This window comes from Heterocephalus glaber, unplaced genomic scaffold, assembly GCF_053883595.1.
Source record: "Heterocephalus glaber isolate CG9 unplaced genomic scaffold, H.glaber_assembly_v1.0 deba00001553, whole genome shotgun sequence".
NCBI lineage: Eukaryota > Metazoa > Chordata > Mammalia > Rodentia > Bathyergidae > Heterocephalus > Heterocephalus glaber.
In genome coordinates, this window is record NW_028258344.1 from 4493913 (window position 1) to 4521130 (window position 27218).

General features: G+C 38.1%; 1 protein-coding gene across 2 annotated transcripts in view; it reads right to left on the minus strand.

The window, feature by feature from the left end:
• Ca8 (carbonic anhydrase 8 (inactive)) overlaps positions 1-27218 on the minus strand; it is a 118741-nt gene that overhangs the window by 40421 nt on the left and 51102 nt on the right. For both annotated transcript variants that reach the window (XM_004842146.3, XM_004842145.3), the window contains exons 4-7: positions 16729-16824; positions 11560-11622; positions 10054-10102; positions 8482-8594 (exon numbers count right to left, since the gene is read on the minus strand). In XM_004842146.3, coding sequence (XP_004842203.1) covers positions 8482-8594; positions 10054-10102; positions 11560-11622; positions 16729-16824 — 321 coding nt within the window. The remainder of the gene's footprint in view (positions 1-8481; positions 8595-10053; positions 10103-11559; positions 11623-16728; positions 16825-27218) is intronic.

Sequence of the window (27218 nt, forward strand, 5' to 3'; positions counted from 1 at the left end):
AGACGAAATCAGACAGTCCCTTCAATTAAATGACAATGACAATACAACATATCAGAATCTATGGGACACAATGAAAGCAGTCTTACGAGGGAAATTCATAGCAGTGAATACGCATATTAGGAAAATAGAACGAGCCCAATTAAACAACCTGATGCTGAACCTCAAGCTTCTAGAAAAAGAAGAGCAGGACAACCCCAAAGCTCATACAAGGGAGAAAATTATAAAGATCAGAGGAGAAATCAATGCAATGGAGACTAAGAGAACGATACAAAAAAATCAAGGAAGTTAAGAGTTGGTTCATTTAAAGAATCAACAAAATTGACAAACCTTTAGCCAACCTTGTCAGAAAAAGGAAAGAAAAGGCCCAAATCCATGCAAGTAGGAATGAAAAGGGGGAAATTACAACAGACACAGCAGAAATCCAGAGGATCATCAATACCTACTTCCAGAAACTGTACACCAATAAGATGGACAACACAGAAGAAATGGACAGATTCCTAGATACATATGAATTACCAAAGTTGAACGAAGAAGACCTAAAAACTCTGAATAACCCAATATCAACCAATGAAATTGAAAATGTAATTAAAAACTTATCAACTAAGAAAAGCCCAGGCCAGGATGGCTTCACTGCTGAATTCTACAAGACATTTAGAGAGGAACTGCTGCCACTACTGTTTAAACTCTTCAATGAAATTGAAAGGGAAGCAATACTCTCAAATGCATTCCTCGAAGCAAGCATCACCTTGATCCTCAAAGCAGAGAAAGACCCAACTGAAAAAGAGAACTATAGGCCAATCTCACTAATGAACATAGATGCAAAAATCCTTAATAAGATAATGGCAAACAGAATGCAGAAGATCATCAAGAATATCAGACACCCTGATCAAGTGGGATTCATCCCAGGGATGCAGGGATGGTTCAATATACGAAAATCCATCAATGTAATACACTATATCAATAGAGCCAAGGACAAAAATCATATGATTATCTCCATAGATGCAGAAAAAGCATTTCACAAAATTCAACATGCATTTATGATAATAATCCTACAAAAAATTGGAATAGATGGTCTCTACCTCGAACTGATAGAAGCCATCTATGTAAACCCAACAGCCAATATTATATTAAATGGTCAAAAACTGAAATCCTTCACACTAAAATCAGGAACAAGACAAGGATGTCCACTATCAACACTGTTGTTCAATATAGTTCTGGAAACATTAGCCACAGCAATTTAGACAAGAGAAAGAAATAAAAGGAATAAAGATAGGTAATGAAGAAGTCAAATTGTCATTATTTGCAGATGACATGATACTCTATAAAGGAGACCCACAGAACTCCACCAAAAGTCTTCTACACTTAATAACCAAATTCAGTCAAGCAGCTGGTTACAAGGTCAACACACAAAAATCAATAGTTTTCCTCTACACCAATGACAGACTCACTGAGAGAGAAATAGGGCAAACAATTCCTTTCACAAGAACATCCAAAAAACTGAAACACCTAGGAATGATCCTAACAAAAGAAATTAAGGACCTCTTCTCTGAAAACTATGGCACTCTGAAAAGAGAGCTTGGAGATGATATCAGAAAATGGACAGACATCCCCTGCTCCTGGGTAGGAAGGATTAATATAGTGAAAATGGCCATACTTCCAAAACTGCTATACAGATTTAATGCAATTCCAATTGAGATCCCAGCAGCATACTTCGTAGACCTTGAGAAAACAATCCAAAAATTCACTTGGAGCAAGAAGAGACCCAGAATAGCAAAAGCAATTCTAGGTAACAGAGCCATGGCAGGGAGTATCACAATCCCGAACCTGAAACTCTACTACAAAGCTACTGTGATAAAAACAGCATGGTACTGGCAAAGAAACAGACCTGGGGACCAGTGGAACAGATTACAAGACCCAGAAACAACGCCAGACACCCTCAGCCATCTCATCTTCGATAAAGGAGCCAAACACCCTCACTGGAGGAAAGATAGCCTCTTTAATAAATGGTGCTGGAAAAATTGGGCTTCAACTTGCCAAAGATTAAAACTGGACCTATACCTCTCACCATGCGCTAAACTAAAATCAAAATGGATTAAAGATCTAAATATTAAAATAGAAACTATGAATCAGTTGGAACAGAGGTTAGGGAGTACCCTTGAAGACATCAGTGTAGGAAAAGATTTTATGAACAAAACATCAGCTGCCCGTGAACTAGCAGAAATAGTCAACAAGTGGGATCTCTTCTTATTAAAAGGCTTCTGCACAGCAAGAGAAACCACCAGCAGTGTGAAGAGACAACCCACAATGTGGGAAAAAATCTTCACCTGCTCTTCCTCAGACAAAGGTCTACTCTCTCAAATCTATAAAGAACTTAAAAAGATCAGACCTCTCAAATTTAAAGACCCAATCCAAAAATGGGCATCTGAAATGAACAGACATTTCTCAGACAAAGAAGTAGAAATAGCAAATAGACACATGGAAAAATGTTCAACATCACTGGTCATTCGAGAAATGCAAATAAAAACAACGCTGAGATTCCACTTCACTCCAGAAAGAATGGGTGCTATCATGAAATCAACCAATAACAAATGCTGGCAGGGCTGTGGGGAAAGAGGAACCCTGCTCCACTGCTGGTGGGAGTGTAGACTGGTGCAACCACTGTGGAAATCAGTATGGAGATACCTCAAAGAACTTTGACTGCAAGTCCCATTTGAACCCACTATTCCACTGCTGGGGATCTTCCCCAAAGAATTCAAAGAATCATACCACAATGATATATGTGCACCCATGTTCATAGCAGCACAATTTGTAATAGCTAAAACTTGGAAACAACCCAACTGCCCATCAACTGGAGACTGGATAAAGAAAATGTGGTTTTTTTATAAAATGGAGTACTACTCAGCCATAAAAAATGAGAAATTAGAGACATTTATAGCTAAGAGGATGCACATTGAGGCAATACTGTTAAGTGAAATTAATAGGAAACACATGAATAAATTCCAAATAGTTTCTCTGGTGTGAGAAACTGAAAGTGTAAATAAGGACTAAATGTATAATAGGTAATGTGAAATAGGAAGAAAAGGGGCAAAGGGGAAGGAAGTGGGAGGGCTAGAGGAAAGGCTAGAAGGGAATGGGATTAATATGAGAAAATGGAAAAATAGGACCAAAATCTTTGTAAATAGGGAGGACTGGAGGGGTTCAAGGGAGGGCTGGGCAAGGGTGAAAAATAAGAACCAAGAGAGACTATGTAAAGCTGCAAATTTCCCATGATGAATGTCATTATATTGTATACCTAAAATATACCAATGATTAGAATGAATAATCGATAATGCAAAATAGGAAGAAAAGGTCCAAAGGGGTAGGGGTAGTGGGAGGGGTAGGGGAAAGGAAAGAAGGGAAAGGAAAAATGAGAAATGGAAAAAATGGAAATAAAGTCTTTGTAAATAGGGAAGGGTGAAGGGGGTGAAGGGAGGGGTAGGAATGGGGAAAAAATAAGAACCCAGATGCATTATGTAAAGGTACAATTCCCAATGAGAAATGTAATTGTGTTGTATACCTACGATGTACCAATAAAAGAATTTTTTAAAAAAGGAATGTAAACATCTCATTGATGATTTTTATACTGACTACATGTTAAAATGACAGTATTTTGGATAAATTGGGTTAAATATGCTATCTGAATAAGTGTTATCTGTTTCTTTTGACGTTTTTATTATGAATTCTAGGAAATTCAACTCTACGTATGTAGTTTACATGATGTTTGCATTGGACAAGGCTGGTCTAGAGTTAACCTTCACACTCATCCTTAGAACCTCAGAATTCTGAAATTACAGCACAGATCTAAACTATGGTGGGGATAAATAAAAGGAGGTGTGAAATAGTAGTTCTCAATGTGTGCCCCAGAATAGAAATTAAGGTTGCCAGCTGCTATTCTACATCTACTGAGTCGGCATCTCCAGTAGGAGGGCCCAGCAATCAGACCCTCCAAGGGATTCTGATGTACACTCATGGAGACCCATGGATATCTTAATCTACCGTGTGCCACCATAACAGAATACTTGAGACTAGATAATTTATAAAGAACAGAAATCAATTTTATCACAGTTCTAGATGCTGGGGATTCCCAGAGCGACGGGCTGGTATCTGGCATGCATCTTCACATGGCAGAACACGGGGAGTATACAAGAAAGTGAGCTGTATTTGGGAAACCTCTTTAATAAGGGCTTTAGTCCCATTAGCCAGCAAAGAGCCTCCTGCCCTAATTACCTCTTTAAGATGCCAACTCTTAATACTATCATGTTGGCCATCCTGAATTTTGGAAAAGACAGGTTCAAACTATGGCAATGGACAGAGATAAAAATCCACAACAGACCTTTCGAATAATCTCAAATAATTTTCAAATATGACCATGCTGTGTCTCTACGGCAACCTGTCTTTAGAGTAACAACTCCTTCAATCTCAAATGGAGTACAGAGAACCTTTAGAAACTTTCTGTGGTCCTGATGATAAGACTTCTTTCATGGCTTGTATCTAGATGTCCCTCCAAAGCCTTATGCCCTCTTAAGTGGGGCTTTTGGGGAGTGACTGGATCACGGGGAGTGATACTCATCCATGGATTAGTCTGCTAAATGCAAATCAGTTTATAGATAAATGTGACATTGGGAGGTAAAGCCTGGTTGATGGAGGTGGGTCACAGGAGCATGGTGTGGAAGGATCCATCTCCCTCCCTCCTTCCTTGATCACCCTCTGATTCTTGCTGTCATCTCATGAGCTGTTTCTCCATGGCCATGCACCTCTGCCATGCTGCCCTGCCTTGGTGCCAGCTGACTATGGACTAAACCCTCTACAAACCATGGGCAAAAATAAGCTTTTCCCCCTTTAAATTGTTGACGTCCAGCAATCTGTTTCAGTGATAAGAAAATAATACAGACAACTTCCTTGGCTCTCAGTCCTGGAGATATAGCTCAATGGTAGAGCACATGCTTAACATGCACAAAGCCCTTGGGTTTAATCCCCAGCACCATGCTAACTACTCAGGGTGTCAGGTCTAGGAAAAGTCTCACTTTTCAAAACATAGGAATATGGAATGGGAAGGGGAGGAGGAGAAGGAAAAATTTGAACCAGTTTTCAAAGTTCTTAGAGACATACTCCTATGGGTTGAAAAACAATAAACACATTGATACTGTTATTTCACTGGTGTCACTTTAAGTTGAAAGAGAAAGTAAAAACTAGAGACAGTTAATATGAACATGCAGATAAACTAAGAAATTGAAACAGACAAACAGAAGGGAAAAACAGAAAAAGATGGGGGAAAAAATAGAAAAAAGATAGTAAAAACGATCATTTCATCTCTGTGTATGTATGCATACACATATTTGTTCAGATGCCATTGTATCATAACATGTTCTATAACTTCTAAGATTAATATTTGTTCACATTTTAATGAGTGTGAAATTAAAACAGGTCTTAAAATTTCTGTTTTTAGACTTGATGAAGCTTGGTATTTTTCTTCTGTTCTTAGAATAATCTTATTTTCAAGCAATGATCCAACTGAATTTTTTTTATCATTGGCTTCCTAGTGCTTTGACCACTATTTATATTAAATAACTTAAAGTTATTTAATGGTCACAGAGCATTTAAAAAAAGAAAATTGCACTCATTCAAATCCATGCAATCACCTCTTTTACCCTATCATATAGTAAGCTTATCTGAAATAATATTTCAACTAAGCAAGGGTTTCCAATTTCATAGTCTAGAATTCAGTCCTCTTCTTCTTGAAGTTCCTCTCTCCTTCAGTATTTAGGTGTTCCATCCACTTCTTTCCTTCCCCACTTCTTGAACCGTTACACCCTGGATAGCTAGCTGCCGCTCTCCAGTTTTCAAGATCACGTCTTTTCTCTCCCTGAAGCATCTCCACATCTATAGTCATGGCTTCACCCATCAACGACACACTATATCCTTCTTGGATATCCACAACCATGAACATACATCCTCTCTGATTCTCTATCATGCTGAAGAGTGACACTTAATAAACCCAAATCACATCTAGAGAATAACATGGAGGTCTCTCCTCCCTGAAATCCTTCCTATGTTATCAGCTACTAAGTTCTGTTTCTACTTCCTTATTATTTCTATTTGTTTGGTTGTTTTGTTTTTTTGATACCAGGGATCAAACTCAGGACCTTGATATTGCAAGGCAGGCTAAGTGCCACTGAGCTAAATCCCTGGCCCATATTTCTTTATTATTTCTAAAGTCGCTGTCTTTCCTTCATTTCACTGCCTCACCCTTGACTCAGATTTGCATCTTCATACTACAGCTACAAAGAGGTTTTTTGAGTTGAAACCTAGTCATGTATCTGCGTGTTTACAACATTCCAATGATTCTTTGCCATCTTTGGGAGAAAGCCCACCCTCCACAGCACAGCACAGCACAGCACCAGGCCCAGTGACAAAAGTCAGACTCCTGTTCCCTTCTCCAACCTCACCTCTTGTGATAAGCACTTCACACTGTGTGCATTCTTTAAACACCCTCTACTTTCTCTTGCCTCTGTGACTCTGTAGATGCTTTGCCCTGCTGGTAATATCACAAGTTCCCACATCAAGCCACAGTAGTAACAATCATTCTTCTTGACCGTGAAGTTCAAATATAATTGCCAGCTTCCCCTGCAGGTAGGTGTGGTCACATGACAAGTTGTAGCCAAAAGAAATTAATCACAAGTGTAGTTTACCGTTACTAGGGCTGGCACTTGAAAAATCCCTCTTGAAATCATTTGCTTTCTTGTCTTTCCTGCTCGCTACATACCCCTTCAGGATAACATTCAAAGGAAGGCTCTGAAATCAGAAGAGTTTCTCTCAACCTGGATTCCCTCTGAATGATTGCATATGAAAGCTCTCGCTGTGAATCAGAAACATGCATGTTGGATCATGTGTCAGTATGAAACAGGTAGTACAAGCCACTGAAAATTTGAGGTTTATGTGTTGTAGAAGCTGCCATCTTTGCTGTCTGGACATTATCAGCCAAGACTGAAATTTGTAACTTCTTCACTCTTCATCACCAAACTTCTAGCATTTTGCAGGAATTACTCCTTGAGGTTTACAGTCTGGTTGGTTTTCTTCCAGATGGGTTTCTAGGCCACCTTACTTATTATAATTACAGTTTTCTTTAGATAGCATCTCCCTTCCTAACTCTATAGTAAAGATTTTTAGAGTGAAAACTGTGTTTAAATCCCCTGTGCCTATTTGGCAGTCAGGAATAGTTTCTTAAAAGAACAAATAGATGAATACATAAAGAAATTAGGATTTGTCATACTAGAAATTTGAATGTCCAGAAGTGGTATTGTAAAAGTTCATAAAATAATGAAAGACATGCAGAGAAGAGGCTGAACAGGAAACTTTTTAAATTAATCCCTATAAAAGCAGAAATAAAGAGAAAATGTTAAATGTTGAAAGAAGGATTTTAAATATTTAAGGACAAACAAAATTTACTAAAGTTTTGCTCTGAATATGTCTTTTTGACAGATTCCTGAAGGACAAGAGACATTTAAAGTATTTCTTTTATAATAATATGAAAGTTTATTGAATATGTTTGTGTGTGTGTGTGTGTGTGTGTGTGTGTGTGTGTGTGATGCTGAGGACCAAACCTAGGACCTTGTACATGCAAGAAAAGTTCCCTACCTCTGAGCTACATCCCCAAACCCTTCAAAATCATTGTTTAAATGTATTAAAATGATGCTGCCTCATGTTCTACCAGCTAACATCCCAGTGGTCATTTACTTGGGTGGTCCAGCTTCTTGTGTATTAGCATTTATCATCTTTGTTTCTTTGGGGGGTTTTTTGAGACAAAAATATCTTGCTATGTTGCCCACACTAGTACATATTGAACGCCTGGGCTAAAGTAATTCTCCCACTTCAGTCTCACAAATAACTGGTACTACAAGTCAGCACCAATACAACATCTTGGCTTAGCATTTACAGCACCTGTGCAGAGTCCAAAACACACAGGTTGTTGACCATAAGTAAAGTCAAAGAATAATCCAAAACTTTCCAGAGCATTCTTTCTAACTCCACTGCCCATCCACACAGCATTCCTGTGCATGCCGAGCAAGAACTATCAGGAAGTCCATGTGCCATTTATAGAAATATCAGCATTCTCACTTTACTTCTAGATCTTTTCTTTCCCACACCTGGGAAAACCCACATAAAGGAATAAATAACTAATCAAAAAGTTTGGCTGTTTCAGTGACTTCAACTTATGCTATAAAAACTAACTTTTAAACTGTATATCATAAATGACCACTGGGTCTTGTTCATCCTTGACCTTTCCATTGCTTTCACTGGCTCGAGACATTTAACTTTCATTTGAAAAGGTATGACTGATCTAAAGGGAACTAAAACATAAAACAGACATTTTCCTCCTACAGAAACAATATCTAACCTTTAACTCAGAACTTCGCCCTGAAACATTTAAAAGAGCATACTCACCTGTAGCTGGGATATAGTTAAAGGGTATCGGAATAATATCCAGGTAACACCTTCGCTGCAAGGTGGGATAGTAAGCGAGCCTTCATAGACCCAGTAATCTCTCAGCAGAGGGTCTGTGCAACCACGTGGACGTGTCATGAAAAGACAAGTTAATTAACAATAATCTAGAAGACCTCAACAATAATTTTCAAAATTACAAACTATCCTATTGATTCTCAGAGGTATATCATGTTTAAGTTAGAGCCTCACTTAAGTATTCTCAAACAAATCATCACAGAAAAAATAATTTATGAAAACTATGATGAATTTTCTATTTATAGTGATTTCTATCAATTGGTTACTATGCAAATCTATCAAGCTTAATTAATTTATGAAGAATATATTCATCTTTTTGTTTTGTATTTTTATTTTATTAGAGGATTTACCTTGCTAAATAACACCTACTATTTCTTGAACTACATCCCAGGTACTGTTTTGAGCATTGTACATCAATTCTTTTAATCTTCACAACAAACTAATGAGATAGATACTATTACTAGCCTAATTTTACAGATGGAGAAAATAAATCACACAGAAAGTTAGCAACCTGCCTAAGTCACTCAGAGAATAACACATAGAGCCAGGATTTGAACCCACAGAGTCTGGCTTCAAAGCATATATGTGTATATATATATATACTTTTTTTTGAGAGAAGGTCTTGTTATGTAAGTCAGGCAGGCCTTCAACTGACTATGTTGCCCAGGATGACTCTGAACCCATGGCAATTCTCTTGCCTCAGCCTCTCGACTGCTAGGACTAGAGGCATGTGCCACCACACATGACCAAAGCCTGCATTTTAACCTTTCGGTTGCAGTTGCCTCTTTACTGCTTCTTCAGCAGCAAAATATTAAAATCATAATATTATAAGAGAAAATAAATTATTCTTATGAAATAATTTAGCTCTGCATTAGAGGAATTTGTGATTAAATACAATGGATAAATATTTTGCATGACAGAAATTGATTGTTTAAAAGCAATTAAATATAGAAAGGATAAGATACAATGTATCAGCTTATTTGGTTTTGTGTGAAGCACTATGAAACAGTACATAATTGAGGCAGAGAAATGTGAAGACAAAAATTTTATATAAAACTACCATGAACTCCAAATAACACTGCAAGTATTTTATATATAAGTATTACCTGTCACATACAATTAGAATAGTACCTAAAAAATATTTTACAAGTTACCTTATAAAATTTTATATAAAGTTTAACACTAAAGATTAATGAGAAATTCACTAATCCATTTTAGAGATGTATCAAGGTTATTTTATTATGCTGGTATATTTTACAAAGAGATAGCAATTTTACACATGACAATCCTTAAAAAGGTATTGTGGATTAATGGAACTAGTGGCAAAGCGTTTCTTTACCGTAAACAAAAACTTTACTCCAGTATATAGAGTAATCAGAAACTGATGCTTGCTATAGAGAATATAAATTGCAAAGAAACTTTAATAATTTTATATTCTGAGGAAAACAGTATGGTTATACCCACAGTTAAAGCTCATTTAATCAGATAAATGCTTACCTGGTAATAAAGTATTAGGATTAAAGCAGGGTATTGTTTTGGACTTCCCCTGAAAAAGATTTTTAAAAATTGACTCCACATTAATTTAAAATTTATAAATTGTTAAGCAATTTCTAGCACTAAATATCTAGACTAAAATCTTTTTGGAACGGTACTATCAAGTACTCTAGGTTTACAGCTGTATCTTTGTGTCTTTCCATTGGAGCAAGATTGCTTGGCTCCAACAAGATACCTCTACTCTAAATATGGCTATTTTCTTTACTATTGTAATTCAATTTCCCCTATAATTTCCACAATGGAATTTACAATTGGTGTCCATCTCTCCTGTATTAACAATTTTTTCTACTTCTAGCACAATCACACCCAAGACTTAGACTGAATGGTTGATGTAACACACTTGAACCCTGACTCAGGGTAGTCTTATGAAATGATTTCCTCTCACCAGCCTGGATCTCAGTTCCTAATCTCTTTGGCTTTATAACCTGGCTAACAAATTTGACATCCTGTGCCACTGGATGTAGTAATTCATCATTAGTATCTACTCTGGGTGCTCTTCTCATCCAGAAGTGAAGATCAGAAACTCAGATATGTTTTATAGAGGACAAAATCATTCACCTACCCATGGAAAAACACATTAAATTCAATATGGGCATAGGTTCTGCTCATAAGAGCTTAGCTTCTCAGCAATGATGGACCACATTGATCTAAATCACCTTCTTTAGAATATTATCTTATGAAATATGTATACTTGTATTATTATTGTTATTATTAAACATAAATACTTTGATTTACAAAAATGTATTTAGTTTACACAACTTTGCTACAATGAATGAGCCAGAAAGATTAACTCTGCAGGCCTGTGCTGGTCAAATCATCTATATTCCAAGTAAGATCTGTTTTCAAGATTAGCCCTTGGCTGGCTCTTAGAAGATAACTCCTGAAAACCATTAGAATACTCTACCCTATAAGTGTGTTTTCTATCCCTGAGGCCTTTTGATGAGCTCCTGATATTGTATCCCTATCCTTGAGCTATGATGCACCAGTTTGACCTGGTAGATTTATCCTGACAATGAGATTTATGTATGGAAGCTAAGTCTTGATGGAGTGTGGAGGAGCTGACGCCAGTTAGGCAGGTACAACATACTTGTATGACCAATCTCTGATAAAATGTCTACACATCTAAGCTTGGGTGACCTTCCCTGATTGGCAACATTTCATGGGCACTGTGATAACACATCACTTCTGGGAGAATTGGGGCATACTCATGACACCTCACTGCAAAGGAACATCTAGAAGCTTACTCCGGGTTTCCCCTAGACATCAGTCCCATATGCCTTTTCCTTTTGCTGATTTTTGATCTGTAAACTTGGACTGTGATAAACTATAACCATAGTATAGTAGATTTTCTGAGTCCTTTGGGCTCTTCTAGAGAATTACCAAGCCTAAAGATGATCTCAGGGACCTCTTACAAAATATGTTTCTATTTTCCTTTAAATAATGATTTACCTTATACTGAATATCCTGGAGGATCTCAGTCACAGCCTTCAGACCAACATGTTCCTTCCCTATCTGAAATATACAAAGCATAAACCATAAACACAGCATTTTTAAATGTTGCTTACTTTTACTCAAAATAACCACCAGAACCAAAGCTCCGGTCCACCTGAATGTAATTCTTGGGGAATGAAATAACCTTTCTGTTGATAGCCAGGCCAACATTTACTAGAGGTAATTAAAGTTGTAACAAGACAATGAAGTATTAGATATGACACCCAAGAATCTATTCTGAAATCATCAAGCCACTTATAAATGTCACTCACTGTACTTTATATAATACACCAAATCACAAAAGACTGCTATATCAAAATGTCAAGGATATTTTGGAATTAAAACTATTTGGTACATGTCCAAAATCTTGCAGTCTTACCTTTGGCATTTATGAATTATTGTTATAAAAACTGTATCAAAGTTAGAATTATTTTATTAACTTAGAAAAGTTGGTATGTGATTTCACAAGTCAAAATTACCAAAATTAAGACATTTCTCAGTTATCACTGGTCATAATTTTATAGCTATTTTTATTCTTAAATAAATGACAATATTGTACCATAGGAACTGACAGACAACATGAAGGGAGTGTACTGATCTAGGAGGATGGATGAGTAGGCAATACCTTGCTAAATATTGTAGGTCACTCAAGATAACTGATGTGTCCCAAATGCAATGGAAAACCATTAAAGGATTATAAGTCAATACATATGCACATAAGCTGTTCATTGACTTCTATTTTAAAATATAACATATTTTTAGAGCACAAAATCTCCAAAGAAATTTGAGACATGAAAAAAATTTTCTCTTTAGTATTCTTGACTTTTAAATTTTAATTACCATCTGATTTCCACTTTTCAATTAACTCTTAACGGCCCGTGGCAATAGAGAAGGGCAAATGCATCTATTACTTCAGATAATAATTAGTGTTGCTCTTAGCTTTTTCTCTCTCACATATGAGATGCTAGAGCAGCTGGCAATGTTCACACATTCTCCAGCTTTCTCAATTTTATCCAACTGTGAAATACACAAGGGAAAAGAAAAACAGACAGGAACCAATGTAAGACAGGCCAATTAGTTCAAAATAATCAGGACTTTTGCTGTTTTCTAAATGTTTTTCATTCCGAGATAGGTTCTAAAGCAAAAAATTAATCTTCCGAAGTTAAAAAAAAATACCTTTTACAAACATACCCATTTGAGAATATGAGCTTGGATCCCAGGCAGAAGCCCTGTCCTGAACTTCAGGAGAAATGAAATTTCTTTGTTTTACTGGTTTAACCAAAAGGTAACATTTGCATGCCTGAAAGTCTAGTTGTGGTCTAATTCCATTTCACACACCTTCTGTTAGATTATATTCTCTGGAAAGAGTCCACATCTGAACACTGTAAGGCTACATGACCTAGTGGTTGAGGAACGAACCTCTAGCATAAGACTGCCGCAGGTTCTCACCCTGACTCTGTCACTTTTTACTGGGTGACCTTTAGTAAGTTTACCTAAACATTATATTCTTCCTTGTCTACACAATGGGGAGAATAAAGTGATAGAGTTGAAGACAGATTAAATAAACCAGAACTCAGAATAGTACTCAATGCATCATAATTCAAATAATATCATACACTATTTTTCTTAATCTGAATATATATCAAGTATATATATATATATATATCATATAGTAGCACTTAATAACTATTACTGGCTCCTTCTATCCATAAATATTACTTTATGGGTACCAAGTAGTATCATACAACAAACTCCAGTTATTATTCTGTCACTTTCCTTTCCTTCTTTGCCACATTTTTATTTAAAGAGGTTAGAACCATAAAAACTCAAACATAGATCATAGTCTGAACATGCAACTGCCGAAATCCCACAACAGTTCAGGTAAAGACACAAGTTGATGCCCAAAATCCACCAGGATGATGGGGTCAATTAGTTTCTTACCTCTTACCTCTGGCATCTTTTACCACTACCAAAAATATAAATCACTCTGGACAGTTCTCTATCTGTATTTTTTCACTTCTAACTCATTCTTGCCTTATTTTCCTCTGTGCTGCCTGGACACAGGATGATCTCATGTACTTCACCAGCTCTCCCACCACCTCTGGTCTATGTGAAAGCCTGTAGGTCTGTCCCAGGCCGTATTTCTCTGAGGCCCATCTAGCAGACACTAGGTGTTCTCCAGGGGAGAAGGAATGAAAGACAGTCAGTGTTCAGATGTCACCTTCAGTCTGATACTTTGGCCCACAGGCACAAGGCTGTCCTCTGAGTGGACCCTCCCCCACTGCTGCCATCATGCCCTTCTGCTCACTTACTAACCCACTAGTCACTTGCTCCTAGATATCACTTCCTGCTATCATCCTGGAAGGTTTAAGCATCTCTGTAGATGACCTGCCCCATGCCTGGCTTACACCTCTTCATCTGTCAGTCCATGGCTTTCAACTCCATTCTTCCACAGCAAACCAATCCTAGGACCACACCCTGCATTTGCTTTCATTCTGAAAACTTCAACACCAAGAGACCATTCTCTCTAACCATACTTTTCATTATGCAGCTCTCTTCTGCTCTGTTCTCTTTTTATTTTTACCAACCATCAGGAGCCAAAGCTCTCAGGCCCCTTTTGGCTTTGTTCCCTTACCCCTTCTGTGTAGACCGAATGATATCACTCCCACCACTCTGGAGACTTCAATCTGCTTGTCTTCCTGAATCATCTCCTCTGTGATGGATCAACACAATGATTTTCTAGAATGTTCTACTCCTCTCCAGAACAATCATTCACTCACTGTCCTATACAATCTATGACATTCAGGCTCCAGTGGATCTGCCTCACTGACTACCATGTCTATCATCATCCCTTCTTGGCTACTTCAAAGCCCACCCCCCACACCTACATTTCCCTTTTTTGGTAAATGTATGTCTCAGAGGAAATGAAGGTCATCAGACATGAACTCCCTTAATTTCCTGCCTCTCTCCACTTTGTGCTCACCTTTCCTACTGGCTCTCTATCTCAGAGAAAGGCAAAGCTCTCCTCTCCAAGTTAATCCATCCACATAAGCTCTGCATCTCATGACCCCCCCATCTTCTCTGGGATTTCTCTATATTATCCATGCCTTCTCTTTTCAAGATTTTTAAACTTTATGCTTGCACTAGCTCTTCTTGCACAGATTAAAAATACAAGCTCTCAGATTTCAAAATTACCACTGGCTCCTGCCACTTCTGTCATTCCTCCCTCCAGTCAAATTTCTGGGAAGATCAGTCCACACACATGGCCCCCAACTTCCTCCCTCCAGTTTTCCATATCTCCAGCCCAAAGGCAGCCCCTGGAGCGAGTTTCAGCCCTTCTCTCTGCTTCATCTAACACTAGGTCAATCCTTCATTATTTTGTGAAATTTTGTTCTCACAGTCTCTGTAATATATGACTGTCTCCTGAGAAAGACATTTTCACCTAAATAACCTGAATTTTCCCATAGCAAACTGAGAAAGTGCCTATCGTGACACAGCCTGTTCCTGGAAGCCTGATGTTAAGCTCAAAGCTGGGTTCTTAGTCCAGAGGTCTAAGTGTCCGGGTCACCTGTTACACGTGAAGGATCAGTAAGTGGAAACACTAAGTCATATCTAATTTGATTCACAAATATTTATTATCAGAAACTAACTTGTACTGATCCCTTCTATATATGCTATTTCTTCACTTCTATTTTATTCTTATTCTTTAGTATTAAATATTGCCTCCTACCACCTCAACTTCTCCGGTTTGATTCTCTGTTAACTTTTTCAGGTTATAAAAATAGTCTTTAAAAATTACTTGTTTGGGGCTGGGGATTTAGCTCAGTGGTTTCGGCGCCTGCCTTGCAAGCACAAGGTCCAGAGTTCGATCCCCAGTACCAAAACACAAAATTACTTGTTTGATAGACTAAAGATTTTCAAAATGAACAATTAAAAACATTTGCATCAGTATTTTGATTCCATTTTATTTATTTATTGTAATTATAAAACAGAAGTAATGTAGGCCCACTCCCTACATAATAGTGAGAAGATTCATTTTAAAATGTTAAGGATTTGCTTTTAAATTCATAGCATGTGCCATATTTTCAAGACTCTGGTTTTAAAATATTAAAGAGGCTAAAACTACATGGCTACTTCCATATATCAATAGAGAAACACCTTATAGCTATACATAAAATTGTGTAATTAATAACATTCTCAATATAAATGCTGTAAAGTACATATCTAAAAGGGCCCAGTGTCCAGCCCTTCTTGAAAAATTAACTAAAGACCACTGGAAAAACATCACTGTTCTAATCCAAGGTCATTCAAGAGGTAGCCTGCCACCATACGGAGATGGAGCTCTGGTTTGGGGTCCGAGTGCTAATATCAAAGTGTGTCTACAAATAATTACTTGGCATCTCTGGTCCTTGCCTTCTCTTATGTAAGATTCCAGGGAAGAGCTGTGGAGAGAAAGTTTCCAGGGTATCATTTATCTCTAAATCTTTTACCACGCCAAGTAGATGATAAGACAAAGTTTAGAAGATGTGCCTTAAGAATGGGATGAACTTTTTACCTTTGTAAGCATATGGCCTATTTTTATATGTTTGACTAAACTGACATAATATCCTTTGTCCATCCCCAAGCTCAAATCTAAATTTCACATTGGTCAAATCTACCATGGCCTTGGAGAGTCTTTTTTTAATCAGTGCTTTCTATAAGGCATTTCAAATCATCTTTGAGTGAAAATTATTAACAACAAAGAGCTAACGTCATCACCTACATGATTATATTATTGATTTTTCTAGATTTTTCAGAAATCCAGCTCCTAAAAATATTTTTTGAAATTCTTTTTCATAAATACAATGGCCTCTGCCTTCAGGAAACATTTTCTAAATCATTCTTCAAAGACCCTCAATGCTTCTCTGAAGCAAATTTCTAATAAATAAATGAACCATTTCTACTAATGAATAAGACTGAACCTTCATGAACTTCCAGTTGTCTATTTTTAAATTATCAGTGATCTCCACATATGTATATAATTTCACCTCTAAGTAATAAAATTGAGAGAGAACTAAAAAGTATTTTACAAAATGACTTAGAAATAAGCATCTCTAAACAATTCCACAATCATAGCAGAGCATTTACCTGTACAAACAAGGCAATGATGGCGATACCATGTGGCTTTCCCAAGGCCTCATCGATGCTGCCAAACAGGGTGGAGTTCCAGTGGATCAGGTGGAGCTGGTGGGAACAGTACACAGATCATGTGACTTAATGCACCGCTCTTCTAAGAAACAAAGATGTATCACCACTTTCAACCCATATGGTTTACATGCAACAAAAGGATTAAAACCACACATAGACTACTGCATTAATAGGAGTTCTCTGTAGGAATTCTTTGCTTATTTCTAAAAGAAAACAAAGGATTCCCTCCTTCCTGAGTTGAGATGTGAGGAACTCACAGATTTCATACTGATTTAACTGTCTTTCATTAAATGCCATCCCCTTGGGATCTTAAAGGAACCATACACAACCAGATCTGGACACAAACACTAGAACTCATTTCCAAAGGACTAGCAGCTGCATAAACAAATTCAGCATCATCTGTTATGTCCTTCAGGAAATGTTCAAAGCCAGTCTCAAAGCCCGGTAAATTATTTTAACTCTCTAAGAATATCCAGGCATATCACACTATTAAAAATGCTCCAATTTTAAAGCCATAGGAAAATAATGAATCCAGATGTAAATCTCTAAAATAAGGCCATTTCCTGCACTAGAGATAAAAGTTTATCTGTGAAGAAATGACAATGCTCAGAGGAGTCCCTCACTCTTAGTCTCATAAAGCTTTGCAGAAAATTCAGTTCCTTCATTAAGAATCAAATGGCTGCTGAGGTTCTTAATATGACAGTAGCTAGTTAAAACTTTCTGCTTACAATACTCTCTTCCTGATTTTAATCAGATTAAAACTCTTATCACCTTAAACATTGCCCCACTTTTAAAAATTACTTTTTAACCCAACAGAAGAGATAAAATTCAATCACTGAATATTTTGGGGTCTACACTAATTTTTTTTTTAATTATCACCCAGACTGCTAAACACTTGATTTTTTTCCACTGAATCCAAGTAGAACATGAGATTATAAAACTGACCACTAGAGAGGGAAGTAATAAAGTCAAGAATATAAACTAACCTCAGACAAGAATGCATCTAAGGATAGGCTGGAAAATACTCCCGTGTACTGTATTCAACCAGTAAATTTTAACTGTCAAGGCACTGCCTTTAAGAAAACAATGTTCTATAATCCCTCGATTAATAATAATAGACAGCCTCATTGTAATTATTCTTTCTCTGGCCTCACAATATCACAGAAGTCCTAGTGGTACAGATAAAAACTGAATGCTTTTGTAAATTAACAAAGAAGGTCAATCCCCAGGGTTGACTATATTTTTATCCAAAAGATTACAAAGTCAAACTTACATTTTTCTTACTTCTCACAGAAATGTTATGAGGCTTTTTTTCAAAATTAAAAATTAATAAACAAAGCACAGCTTTTTCCCCCACTCCTGTAATTCTGCATCATTTGCCCTCCTCTTCAAAATCTGCTTCACATACTTTTTGTGTTTTAAAAAACATGAAGGCCTTGACTCCTTAAATATGTGCTCTACATGGTGACATATGCATGATTCAAAGAGCACAGTATGGAAAGGAGGTGGAAAGCGTGACTTTAGATCAGAGAAACCTAAAACACATCATCTGATCAAGGTCAACACCAACAGTAATTAATCAGGTGGATAGGAGGTATCCTTGATATGTGATCAAAAAGGCACTCTACCTCTGTGTTCCTCCTAATAACCTATAAATACAATCTAATCTTGAAAAAATTGACAAATCTCAATGAGGGGCATTCTACAAAATACCTGGCCCCCTACTCTTCTAGACTGACAAGGTCATCAAGAGCAAGGAAAGCCTGAAAACATGTCACAGACAAAGGGGCACTGATTGTAATACGATGTCATGAATGAGATTCTGAAACACAAGAAGGACATTAGATAAAAAATAAGGTTATATAAATAAAATATAAATTTAACATTATATCAATATTGGCCCATTAATTGTAACAAAGGTATTTTGTTAGTGCAAGATATTAATAGGGAAAATTGGGTATGGAATCTATGGGAATTTTCTGTACTGTCTTCACAATTTTTCTGTAAATCTAAAATTTCTCTGAAAATAGTTAAGTTTTAAAAAGAAGAGAAAGGAAAAATTAAAAGAAATGCTGGTGTGTCAGCCAACCCAAGCTAAAAAGGATGACAGAAGGTCTCTGTGGCCCTTGCATGTCTACCACAATAACTCAAAACCAAAGCAGCAAGAGAACATCTACCACATGCTGTTCCTGCCATCTGTGCCTCTGATAATCACTGGAGACCCTTGCAGGTCCAGGAAGGGGAGATTCCCCCTCACAGTTAACAAGGGACCCATACTTGACGATGAAGCTCTACCCTGGTACTGAAAAGCTCTCTTCTCTGGAAGATGCTCAAATAAAGCCTCTAGAAAATGGTTAATACAAGTACCGAGCAAATTTCCAACACATTCTAGAAACTGGCCAACCAGTTTCTAGGTGTCAGCTGTCACCTAATAGTAACCCAGATGCCTGTTCCACGAGCACAACACAGCGGGCATTTCTGTTGCTTCTCAGCTTTGGCTTGCTCTGCTCCCCAGGCCCTTTCCTGTTCCATCTGGATTAATTTTCAAGGTCCACTATAATGACGTGTCACAGACTGTGGGAATTAGACACACAGAATTTACAGTTCTGGAAGCTGAAAGTTTTAGATCAAGGTGTCAGTACAGTTAGTTTCACAAGAGGCCTCTTTCCTTGGATTGCAGATGGCCGTTCTCCTCGTGCCTTCCCATGGACACTTCTGTGTCTATGTTCTAATCTCCTTTCTTATGAGAACTCCAGTGATAGTGGATTAGGATCTGCCCATATGAACGCTTTTCCATGTAATTACCTCTAAAAAGATGCTATCTCCAAGTACACTTGTATTCTGATATACTAGGGGTTAGGACTTCAACATATGACTTTGTGTGGGACACAATCTAGTTCAAATGCAACTTTATTTTTGTTTTATTTAATTTTTGTTTTGCTGGAGACTGAACTCAAGGCCCTGCATATACCAGGCATGAGCTCCACCTCTAAGCAGCCCACCCCCACAATTCAGATCATAACACCCTATATCTGCAGGGATCGAGCTTAATTGGGTTGCAACCATTTTGAGTTGTAGCTGCCATGATTTCCCCTGAATAATCCTGACCTGTTTCCCCACATAGTTTCCCAGAGTGCTATAAATAAAACCATTAGAGGGGTATGTGGAGCTTTATGACTAGATCCTGGCACTGTCAGCAGCAGGAATGTGCCTAGCACCTTTGATATCAGAGTAAGGTAAACCAGGCACACTCTAGCTCAAATGATGTCACTTTCGTCCTGGCCACTGTAGAAGCCCCCTTCCTCTGACCAAAGTCCCAAGATCCACCAGTCTTTCTGCCACCTTTGATCATGACTCTACCTGTAAATCTCCAATAAAGTTTACATTCTGTATAATTCTGGATCTGTCTGTCACTTTCTTGAGTCTCAAGACTCTTCCACCTATAGCAGTCAAGTTCTTTTACCAGATTTTCCAAGAAAATCACCTTTTCTTGTCTCCCAACCATAAGGTTGTTTGTGAGAAACTGAAAGTGTAAATAAGGACTAAATGTATAATAGGTCATGTGAAATAGGAAGAAAAGGGGCAAAGGGGAAGGAAGTGGGAGGGCTAGGGGAAAAGATAGAAGGGAATGGGATTAATATGAGCAAATGGAAAAATAGGAACAAAATCTTTGTAAATAGGGAGGAATGGAGGGGTTGAAGGGAGGGCTGGGCAAGGGTGAAAAAGAAGAACCAAGAGAGACTATGTAAAGGTACAAATTTCCAATGATGAATGTCATTATATTGTACACCTAAAATGTACCAATTATTAGAATGAATAATCGATAATGTAAAATAGGAAGAAAAGGTCCAAAGGGGTAGGGGTAATGGGAGGGGCAGGGGAAAGGAAAGAAGGGAAAGGAAAAAATGATGAGAAATGGAAAAAATGGAAATAAAGTCTTTGTAAATAGGGAAGGGTGGAGGGCGTGAAGGGAGGGCTAGGAATGGGGAAAAAATAAGAACCCAGATGCATTATGTAAAGGTACAATTCCCAATGAGAAATGTAATTGTGTTGTATACCTGCAATGTACCAATAAAAGAATTTAATACAAATAAAAAAAGAAAGGTTGTTTGGATCTCAAAATAATTTAATTATTTAAATCTGCTTCTCTTTTCCCATAGCCTATAATTTTATCACCTTTTGCTTTATATTAGTGTTGCTTCTGTCCCATAAAGCAGAGCCATAGAGGAAGGCAAATTATCAGCACACACAACTAAGTCTGTGAAAAGCTAGCAGGTATTTAAATTGGCAATGCCAGGACATAAGGCTGCAAAAGTGGAGGGGTCAAACTGCACAGAGCTTTCGATCCTGTGATAACTCCAGCTTGGAAAACACTAAAGCAATATATTATTGCAATGAATATGATTACCTGTGCTGCCTAGAACCAAATAAACTCCCGCATAACAACCTTGTTTCCTCAAAAGTCCTCTTGACAATATGGGAGGACTGGAGGCTAGAATACAAGCTAGGCAGTTGCCACAGAAGTTCCAGCTGACAAATTGTGATAGGGACATGCGATGGTTAATTTTAGGCATTGCTGGAAACTCTTGCAATAAGTCTCTGCTCCCCTCCTCCCCAGTGTGCAATGCAGGCCTGAGAAAAAAATGCACTAAGAGACAGAACTAGGAGGGAAAGCAGAGTGCCAGGATGACCAATGCCGGTGCCACTGACAAAGGTGCCGGCCAGTCCCAGGCACTGCCTTCTATTGGCAATCAATTGGGGAAAAGGCTACGTGTGGTTCCTACGGAAATTAATCTAAACAAGGCTCATAAAGACGAGGCAAAGCATTCTCAAATTAGGAACAGAAGAGACAAAATATATGATTGTTATTAGAACATTGTCCTTCTAGTCTGAAGGTTTTACTTGTGGAAACAGAATTTGGGTGCAAGTTACTCTGACCTTGGCACATAGGCTTCAGCCAGACTCACTTCTATAAATAAGCCAATTGTGCAGTTGACTCTTTACAGCCTGCTCTGGGCATAATCAATATTACAGTCCTCTGCAATGCATCAACTTGTACAGAACACAGAACTCAGTTCTTTGGTCCAACATCAGTCCACATGTTGCTATGAAGGTATTTTTACATGTCATTAGCTTTCAAATCAATAGACTCTGAGTAAAATCAATCACTTCCATGATGTAAGTGAACCTTGCCCAATCAGTTGAAAGCCAAAAAGTAACGATTGACAGCCCTCAAAGGAGAAGGAATTCTATCTCTGCAGCATAAGATAAAAATTCTACCTGTGCTTACAGTCTTCAAGTTCAAATTGCAACATCAACTTTTGCATCAATTTCTAGGACAAACTGCTAGAAAGGTCTCGCAATCACATGAACCCGTTCTTTAATGTAAACCCCAATCTTCCCTCTCTCTTTCTCTTTTTCTTCATATTTCTCTCCCCCACCCTGCCTCCCCCTCCCCGTCCCCCTCTCCCTCTCTTCTGGGAGAACCTTGACTTGAGAGAAGTGTATAAATAAAACAGTATGGAAATCAATGGAGGTTTAAATCTGAAGAAAACTAGTAGTATTGGAATAAAAAGAAAGGACCCTAACAAAGTGACATTTGGGACATATTCTTTTAAGATTATTTCCATTTTTCTATGCTTCACAAAATACATAATGATACAGTAGTTCCCCTTTATCAATGGTTTCACTTTCTCCAGTTAAAATTATTAGCAATCAAAATGCTATGTGGATAATTACAGAAAAAAAGAATTCACAAGTTGTAAATAATTTTATCATGGTATGTTGTTATAACTGTTCTCTTATTAAAAATTGTAGGCCGGGGATTTAGCTCCGTGGTTTTGCCACCTGCTGCGCAAGCACAAGGACCTGAGTTCGATCCCTGGTACCAAAAAAAGAAAAAAAAGAAGAAGGTTGCTTAAAAGGTTGAGTTAACAAGTAAAGAGAAACAGTTTAATTTCAAAAAAATAAAAATAAAAATTGTTGTAAATCTCTTACTGTGCCTAATTTATAAATTAAAATATATATGTGTAGAGAAAACAGTATATATAGGACTTGGTATTATCCATGGTTTCAGGCATCTACTGGAGGTCTTGGAAAGTACCTCCTCTGACAAGAGGAGACCACCCTGTACATAGCAAAGCTCAGCATGATCTATCTAAAGTGTACATATTAAGGGTATCTGCCCTGAAGTTTGTTTCAGTTAGGTTTTTGGAGACAAACATGTTGGAATTTAAAAAAGCATACAATACTAGGGATATGATTTGGAAAACAGTGAAGCAGCCTGCAGAGTGCAAGAAGGTGAAGCAGTCTCCCCCGGTCATCTCTCAAACTGGCTGATGAGAGGTCCAGGTAGGTGGCTGCGATCAGCAGAGGGGCCTCAGAAGATTCATGTCAAAGCCTGACAGTACAGACATGCCCTGGGGCATGTCTCTTCTACGGTGAGCGCAGAACAGAGAGGCTACACCTCGACAGATCAATTCTTAGAAGCAATGTGCTCTCAGACACCTCTGGTCCAGGAATCACAGGTCTGAGATTCTTATTTCAGTTCTGCAACTCTTTAGCTCTGTGAACTTCACAAGTCACTAACTCTTTTGAACATCAGTCTCTGTATCATATACAGAGTTGTACCTATAAGCTCAGCATATTCATGCCTTTGTCTTCCCACAGTACTCTCTTTATTTCTACACTGTGCTCACATTTTGCTGTCATTAGATTTCTTATTCATAGCCACCAAAGACAAAGAAACAAGAGGCAAAGAAACTGGAGGATGAAGAGCAGCTTGCCAGTTCATTACGAAGACTAAGCATAGAAACGCTGCTTACAATCACTAAGGAGTCAAAAGGCTGGGGGGTATTATAGTTTGTGCTGCCTAGACTCATTTCCTCAGTTCACTGTGTGTGGCCACCTAATTCATCCAGGGGGCCCCAGGCAGGACTCAGCCTCATCAATGCCATCAGGACCCTGAACCTTCTTTACCTTGAAAATACATCATACATCAGGTGGTAAAAAGGCTGTCTAAGGCAGTTTGAACCCAAACTCCTACTACAGCCAAGAATGGTGGTTGAAAACAGATAGGTAATTCCTCAGCTTAGGCAATCAGAAGTCTCCATACCCCCTTCAGTGGTTCCTTCTCAAAAGGCACAAGGTTTTGGCTCCCCCTAACACAGGCACGTCAGAAGAGAAGAAAGTGGATTTTCCCTCTCTAATAATTAAGGCCAGTCTTCTTTGCTCCTTCCCACTCTTTCCCCACCCTCACAACCCCGAGCAGGAAAGCCTCAACAGGAGCTCGGTGTTACACAGAAGCAGTCCCTCCTCTGGCAACATGATAACCATCTTAACTTCCTCCTAAAAACTCAGACCACGGGACATCAACGGTAAAGCACCCTTTTATAGTTCTGGGGAAAATATTTGGCTCAGATTTTGCCACAGGACTCACAAATTCAAATTTCCTGCAACTGATTGCACAGCTTTACTATTAGTACCTGGAAAACGTTAATCTTAATATACTTAACTCACAATAGATAAATGTATCCAAAGTCATGAAACTGTGACAAGCCATAGCCTATAATCATTTATTTGTCAATGAGAAAAATAAGTTTGAAGATTTCATGGTGGCTTAACAGAAAGCTATCTTCAAGATAAATGAGGTTTACTATTAACATAAATAATGTGACAGCATTAAAGTACAAAAGAATGAATCATGAGCAATGGAAAAAGTAGTAAAAACTGAAAAGGCAATTGTGACTTACAGATTTCTTTCCCCAGCCCTGTGCACTAATACAAGTTTGTAAAGTCTCCTGTCTGCAAATGCTTAATGAATGACATCTCCTTTCAAATGTCTTCTTGTCACCTCACGTTAAGTCCGTCTAGAACTGACGTCAATTCCCTTCTAAGGTGCCCTTTTGCTGACTCTTAATGGAGCCCCTCACGCCCCTAGCTTGGGACCATGGACCTTTATCTCCAAGGCCTTTCCTGCCCGTTTGTCATCTAAATTACAAGGCCCAATTCAACTCTCTTGACCCCCATCTTTCACCACACTTCCTCTATTCAAAGATCTCACTTTTTTATTCCCTAACTATAATAGCCTTTCATTTCTCTATCTCTATCCTTCCCCACCTAGCTTTTCCCCACATGCTCAAAAAAGAGTGACCCTGACTCCTTGTAACAGCCTCCCCATTCTGTCTATGTTTTACTCACCTGCAATACCTTTCCCCCACACCACCCCATCACCTATGCCACTCCTACCTATCATCTGAGGCTGTAAGGGACATCTGATAGAAAGACAGACAGACTGCGGAAGAAGACTGAAGAGTTAGGATGAGTGATGAGAGATGAGGAGGGGGTGAAAAGGGGCGGAGTCAGAGATGTCAAGTGATACAATACAAAGGAAAAGGAAGACAAAAAGGGACAACTGTGATTTCCAACAATATCCCATCAAAAGTTAAATGAGTTCCATTTTAGATAGGAGTTTAAACCTATACCAGAACAGTCAAACTGAGGTCCCATCTGAAAGAGATGCAGCACTAGATCTGCCTTGAGAAGAAGGAGCTAGAAGTGAAGCTTGCGGATAACCCTAGAGGGAAGTAGCCTTACAGGATCAGTCCACCTTGGACCATGTCTTGAGAGATGTTGGCAGAGGGCTGAGGATTAGAATGAGGAGCTAGATAATATCAACTATGCAGGAAGAAACTCAGAACATTCCAGAAGGCTGTTAGGGCAAATAAGAAGGCTTTCTAGCAGAAAATGTGGTCATCAATAGTGTGAAGACTACAGCAGAAACAAAGCTAAAGCAGCTGTGGGGAAGCAAAGGAAAGTGAGAAGAAAAGAAGACTTTACGTGACACTATTTCTAAGATTACAGAGAAGGCAGTTCTAATGCAATGAACAGTGAAAAGACAGCACATGGAGGCATTTGGTATAAAAGCAGGGCAAGGCCACTCTTCCTAGAAGGTGCTGAGATTCTCAAAAGAATGGGAATCAGAAGGTAGCTGAAGTGAGTACTAAGTGACTTTAAAGAGATAAATAATCAGTATGCTTGAGTTTAAGCAAAGTCCATCTGTGACTTTTAATATTCCCTCTGTCTATTGTTTAATGGTCCGAAGTAAACCCTGAAAACAATCGCAGGTTACTATCAATTTTGATAAATCAGAAGTATTTTAGGCAACCTATGAACTCAGATTTAACTGAAATTAAAAAGTATTTTTCTCCCAATCTGTAATTCATTAGGATATTTTCTCTGAGCTAAGCCACTAAATAGAAGGGATTCAGAGAGGAAAAGGAGTCATCAAGACCAGGTCCTGAATTCTGTGCCCTGATTTTGCTAACTTGCTTTTCTCAGTCCCAAAGCAATTGCCCTCCGGAGAGGGGTAACTGGTCTCCAACAGATTTGGGGTTTTAGAAGCCAAGTGTCTCACTCACTCATGCTTTACCATGCCCAAAACATGCATTCTCAAACCACTTGACAAGAACTATAAAATTACTGAGGTTTTGTTTTTGTTTTTGTTTTCTTTATGGCATTGGAAATTGAACACAGGGCCTCACACATGGTAGGCATACAGACCTATTAATTTTTTAAAAATAGCTTCAACTATCCTTATGATAATGAAGACTGAATGAAAGAAGATATTAAACATTTGAATAAAAAATGAAACCAGAAGTGAAATGTATTGAGTAATAAATTGGAGCCTTAAACAACTGGAAGATAGCTAACAAAGAAAGCTGCATTTCTCTCCAGATTCACTCTTAATTACATGAAGCAGTCCATTCATCTGCCGATAAACCGAGATTTAGTGCATATTATCTTCAGGTGCTGCTGCACTTTAAAGTGTCATTATTAATATATTATGTGGCTGTTATTTAGAGAAGGACATTCAAGGTGTAGACAGATATAATGGTGACAAAGCACTATAGAGCACGGAATGGAAAAAGAATTATTTGAAATTCTATCTCTAGTTGTCACTTACTTGTTATGTTTGCCTGAGGTTAATTATGCATCATCTTATATAGGTAAAAGAAAAACAGAAGAATGTGTTAGTGTGATTCAGGACTTCTCCCATTAATACATTAATTCCAAAAGATATCTGTGGTGTCCTTAGGATTCAGAATCTTCAATGTGCTGTGTTCACACATGCCAGTGCCATCGTCTTAGACTTCCAAACCTCCAGAATTATGAGTTACCCTTAAAATTACCCTTAAAGCAACAAAAAATAGACTCCAACAATCAACATATCCCTTTGAAAACAGGAAATGGAAGCACAGAAGATAAAGTAACCTTCCTAGGGTCACACAGCAAACAAACGACACAGCCAGACATGGAAATAGGCAGAGTAGTTCTGCCCCCTCTATGCCACCTTATTTCAAAGCAGGATGGTGGAAGAAGAGTGAGTTGGGTGGAATCCACACAGAGTGAATGTTCACACCAAATGTGGA